General features: G+C 42.7%; 1 protein-coding gene across 1 annotated transcript; it reads right to left on the reverse strand.

The window, feature by feature from the left end:
* Positions 1-215: 215 nt before the first annotated feature.
* On the reverse strand, positions 216-2,196 carry LOC124848332 (ammonium transporter 1 member 1-like). The gene has a single exon (XM_047325987.2). The coding sequence runs from the start codon at positions 1,993-1,995 to the stop codon at positions 487-489; it is 1,509 nt and encodes a 502-aa protein (XP_047181943.1). The 5' UTR covers positions 1,996-2,196; the 3' UTR covers positions 216-486.
* Between the last annotated feature and the right edge of the window lie 3,401 nt (positions 2,197-5,597).

The raw sequence follows: 5,597 nt of genomic DNA on the forward strand, positions 1-5,597 counted from the left end.
ATATGTAACAATTGAAAATGAAACTCCTTAATGTATGCATATAGTTTTATATATTATTAAAAAATAAAATTGAAAGAAGCATCATCATAGATTACTTTAATTGCACTGAAAAACACGAAGGCAATAAAAATTACTTCCGTAGTGAAAAACTGTTTACTGTTCAGAAAATCAAAATTCGATCTGGGAGAGTTGTTAGCAAAAGTTCATCCATGTGGTGAAGATAATAAAAAGAATATTTTTATAATAAAAAAGCAGGAAAACAAATTATAAAAAGCAGTAAATAAAATGTTTATACAGCCATTAGTCAGGTCCAGCACCAGTAACCTATTGAGGACCAACCCCAAGACAGACACGTTCGCATCTTTCTCTGAATGTTTAACAATATTTTCCATTCTACACAAGAAATCTACAACAACCGAACAAAAATAACTAAATCTAAAACAAAACCTACCATCGTCATCGTCATCGTCGTTATCTTCATCTTCATCATAATCCCCCATCAGTGGTTGGGGTAGAGGCGTTGGGTTCGACCTTCCTCAACTGAATCCCATGCTTCTGAGTCTCATCATCTTCGTAGGCGTAGGCAAACCCTCCATGCCGGGTCAGATCCATACCCGCCAGTTCATCCTCCGACGAAATCCTCAAAAGCTTCAACTTTTTAAGCCCCCAGAAGAGTGGCCCCATCGTCGCACTAACCCATCCAACAATCACCAAAATCTGAATCACGTGCGCCCCCAACAAATTCCATCCACCACCCATAAACAACCCGTGCGGCCTCGACTGATCTCCCTGGTAAACCTGCAACACGTACTCCTTCTTAGCGAACAGCGCCGTGAAAAGCACCCCCCACGCGCCACACCCTCCGTGCAACTGCGCCGCCTCTAAAGGATCGTCAAACCTAGCCATCTCCGCCAGTTTGTTACACGCGATCAGAACAAGGGATGCCACAAAACCACACACGATAGCCGCCCACGGCTCCACCACAGAACAACCGGCTGTTATGGCGGCGAACCCTCCCAGCAAACCGTTGCAGACATCGGTGACGTTCCAATGTCCGGATATCAGGCGTTTCCCGAAGAGCGTGGTCAACGCAGCCGTTGACCCCGCTAGAGTTGTGGTAACCGCGGTTCTTCCAACCGCGCTCCATTGACCATACTTGTTCCCCGAGTCATAAGCGACTAAGATTTTGTTGAATGAACCAGGGTTGAAACCGTACCAACCGAACCACAGCATGAAGGTTCCGAGCACGACTAACGAGGCGCTGTGGCCACGTAAGGCCACCGCGCGTCCCGCGTGATCAAATCGGCCGATTCGTGGACCCTCGATAAGGGCGCCCCAGAGTCCTGCCACACCGCCGACCATGTGGACAACGCCGGAGCCGGCGAAGTCGATTACGCCGGTGGATAATAAAAGATCGCTTTTCTTGAACGCGGATGCCCAACCGTCAGGGGACCAGAACCAGTGAGAGACTACCGGATAGACGAAGCCGGTGAGGAAGGAGGAGTAGATTAGGTACGCGACAAACTGGGTTCGCTCGGCGATGGAGCCGCTGGTGATGCCGGCAGCGGCGATGGCGAAGGCCCACTGGTAAAGGAAGTTGCTGTAGTCTAAATTGTCGGAGTGGAGGTCTGTGAGGCCGAAGTAGTGTTTCCCGATGAAGCCGTTGGAAGGGGAGCCCCAGGCGAAGGCAAAGCCGAAGAGGTAGTAGAAGATACCGCCGGCAGCGGCGTCGAGCACGTTGGTGAGCATGATGTTCATGGTGTTCTTGGCGCGGACCGAGCCGGCGCAGAGCATGGCGAAGCCAAGCTGCATGGAGAACACGAGGTAGGCGGAGAAGAGGAGGTAGGTGTTGTCAATGGCGTAGCCTGTGTCGGTGAAATTCCTAACCACGGCGGCGAACTGGTCGCAGATTAGCGTGGCCGCCGCTTGGGCGTTGGTTGTGTTTGGGCCAAAAAGTTGGGCTAGTTGGTCCGCCGAACAAGATTGCTGCGACATGGTTAGGGTTGGCGTTGAAACGCAGCGTCGGATTGGGGGAGTGGAATGTGAACACCTTGAGATGGAGAAGAGAGTGTCTGTGCGTATAAATAGAGAAAGTGGTTGAAGTCAAATTGTGTGCGCTTCAAAATAAGACAGTCTTTTGTGTGAGAGAGGTGACTTTTCAAAGGTTCAGATTCGGCGAAATTAATAAAAAAATTTGGAAAACGGAATCACGGTTTTCTTTCTTTAAGATTTCTTTTGCTTCTCAGCTTTTAATTTTTCTTTTATCACTTCACCTACTTTGTTTTACATAAAACTATCTGCAGTATCTGTTTTCGTAACTATCGTGTGGACATACTGTACGCGAATCTAAACAATAATAATAATAATATTATTATTATTATTATTATTATTATTTTAAGAAGTATCTCCTTTTTAATTAGGCTTAATTACCTACTTAGTCCCCATGTTCGGAGGTAATTTGCTGTTTAGTATCCGATTTTAAAAATGTAGGCATTTGATACCTATGTTTTGAAATTTGTATCAATTGAATCCTACCCACTTAACGCCGTTATAAATCTAACGTTTTTTCTGACTGTGTATGTGATTTGTGGACGAGCGGTTATGGACGAGCGTTCGCTTCGGTGGACGAGCGACGAGGACGATCGTCCAGCGAGGCAGAAGAGGACGCTCGTCCAGCGAGGCAGAAGAGGACGCTCGTCCAGCGAGGCAGAAGAGGACGCTCGTCCAGCGAGGCAGAAGAGGACGCTCGTCCAGCGAGGCAGAAGAGGACGCTCGTCCAGCGAAGCGAACGCCCAGTCAGGCAGAAGAGGACGCTCGTCCAACGAAGCGAACGCCCAGTCAGGCAGAAGAGGACGCTCGTCCAACGAAGCGAACGCTCGTCCATAACCGCTCGTCCACAAATCACATACACAGTCAGAAAAAATGTTAGATTTATAACGGCGTTAAGTGGGTAGGATTCAATTGATACAAATTTCAAAACATAGGTATCAAATGGCTACATTTTTAAAACCGGGTACTAAACAGCAAATTACCTCCGAACATGGGGACTAAGTAGGTAATTAAGCCTTTTAATTATTAGATTAAGAAAATAATGACCAAACTTATGAAATCATTTCTGATTTTAATACAATTTAAAATTTAATCATATACTATAAAAGCGTAAAGTAATTAATGTAAGAAACATTCCAATTTAATAAATAATGATATTATTTATGATAAGAGTTATATATTAAAAATAATAGTATTAATGAGGTTTGAAGTTATATATCATCATTCTGAACAAAAATTAAAAAATGGCAACACCCCAACTTTTTATATTATAATTAATATAGAAAGTCTTCATAGAATAAAACTTGTTGTAATATTTTTGCACTTAATATACTTACTATGGAGGGAAAAGAATTCCTTTAATGGTTCTTCTTTATTATCATCAAAGAAAGAGTTTCCCCTTCTGGATCTTCACCTTCAAACTCTTACTTTGTCCAAGTTGTGCTTAATTTGTGATCCATAATGTACTAATTATTTTTTTATTTTAGTGCATTTAGTTTTCTTCCATAATATAATTTCTTTTATTTAAAATTAATTGATTCTCATCACTATAAAATTAGTTTTGCAAAATAAATTACATTTTATGTTAGTTATTGTTTGAGTGAGATTTGTGTGACCCAGACATTAACCTTCAACTTGTGTGCTTCATCTTTGATCTTTCATCCTCTCAAAGAACACGGTCCATTCCGATGGGTAATTGACCTGCAGAAGACACTCCGACGTTCAAGTCAGATATATGTTTCATAAAGATGTCTATATTTTATTATCATAGAGGTAGGTGTCTTTACCTAGGCATTAACCCTATATTCATAGGACGTACAACAATTAAGCTCATTAATTCATATTTATATGACAATAATTCCAATAATACCTGCTAACTGTCCATTAATAACATATTCTTGTGTAATATGACCTGTCAATCACTCATAAATAGCGTATATTCGCATTTAATATGGCCATTAAATGTATTAATTGGCCATTAATGATATTTACCTTTACTGATTAATGTTTGTCTGACAGTCGGCCGGTTGTCTGTTTTGGCTTCGGATTCTCCTTAGCCGACCGGGTATAGTATATTAAGCCCCCCAAGTCCGAGTTAACCGTTCAACTTTAGCCGAGGTGAACTGTAGAACTTATGATTTTGAGGGAGGTTGTTATATCTTATTTGAGTCGAACGGTCTCAACGAGAGGAATTTACCGCTCGGCCGAGTGGAATTTACCGCTCGGTCTTTGTCTTCAATCTTGACGAGAGGGATTTACCTCTCGGCCAAGAGGGATTTACCTCTTGGTTTTTAACTTCAACGAGAGGAGTTTACCTCTCGGCCGAGTGGGATTTACCGCTCGGTCTTTGTCTTCAATCTTGACGAGAGGGATTTACCTCTCGGCCAAGAGGGATTTACCTCTTGGTTTTTAACTTCAACGGGAAGAGTTTACCTCTCGGCCGACTGGGGTTTATCGCTCGGTCTTTGTCTTCAAACTCTTCCTGAGAGACTTCGTTATTGAACATGAACTTTAATAAAGTTAGCAACCAGTGAGTGATCATGAAATGCTAGGCTTAATTTATTCCATAGTGAAAACATAAGACAAGAACAAAAATCTAAATCAACCGAAATTGAATTTAAACATGGCATTAATAAAGTTTTGGATGCTTCTCCTCAGTTTATAAATCCACGGACCGATCGTTCACAATGACAACTTGGACTGCGGCTATAGCTCTGCCTCCGCTCGTCCTTCCTATGTGCTTGTTCGGGGCTTCTCCGCAAATATCCTTCCCTGGGGCGGTTGCTTCTTGCTTCCTTTACATACCTACGAAGATGTCCCGCTCGAATAAGATTCTCCATCTCATTTTTCAACGTAATGCACTCTTCTGTAGTATGTCCATGGTTCTGATGGAAACGACAACTCTTTCTTTCGTATGCATTTTTTGGAGATGGTTTCCTTCGTGGTGCGAGAAGTTCTGCGCTGAGGGCTTCTTCGAGAACTTTTGCCCTAGGTGAGTTGAGGGTTGTATAATGGTTGAACTTAAATGTTCGGGGAAGCTCCCCACTTTTATCATTATTTCCGAACGATCGTTTGTCGTCCCTTCTGCCTCCACCTACATCAGTTTCTTGTTGTTGCTTCTTCTGTGAAATTTGAATTTCTTCCATACGGATGAACTCGTCTACTCTCTCCTGAAGCTCCTCCATAGTCTTTGGTGGTCGTGCATGCAACTTTTTCGCAAAATACCCCAGTCTCAAGCATGAAGGCAAATTGTTGATGATAAAAGAGTGATTGACCTTTTTAACTCGCCTTGCAGTTTCAGTATACCTTTTCATAAAGGCCTTCAAAGTTTCTCCTCTCTCATGCTTAGTATTTACCAAATCCGTCGGTGTTATCTTCTGTTTCTGATTGGAGGCATATTGCCTTCTAAAGAGGGTTTCCACAGTGGTGAAGCAATCCACTGTGTTGGGAGGAAGAGTGTTATATCATTCCAATGCCTCTTCCTTGAGTGATAATGAGAAGGCTCGACACATAACCAGATCGCTTTTAGTATAAAATGTCATTGCATT

The sequence above is a fragment of the Vigna umbellata genome, chromosome 6 (assembly GCF_029865625.1).
Source record: "Vigna umbellata cultivar VRB3 chromosome 6, Vumbellata_1.0, whole genome shotgun sequence".
Lineage (NCBI taxonomy): Eukaryota > Viridiplantae > Streptophyta > Magnoliopsida > Fabales > Fabaceae > Vigna > Vigna umbellata.

Bases quoted from the DNA above. Each gene is read 5' to 3' on its own strand.
- LOC124848332 (XM_047325987.2), bottom strand. From the start codon at position 1,995: ATGTCGCAGCAATCTTGTTCGGCGGACCAACTAGCCCAACTTTTTGGC.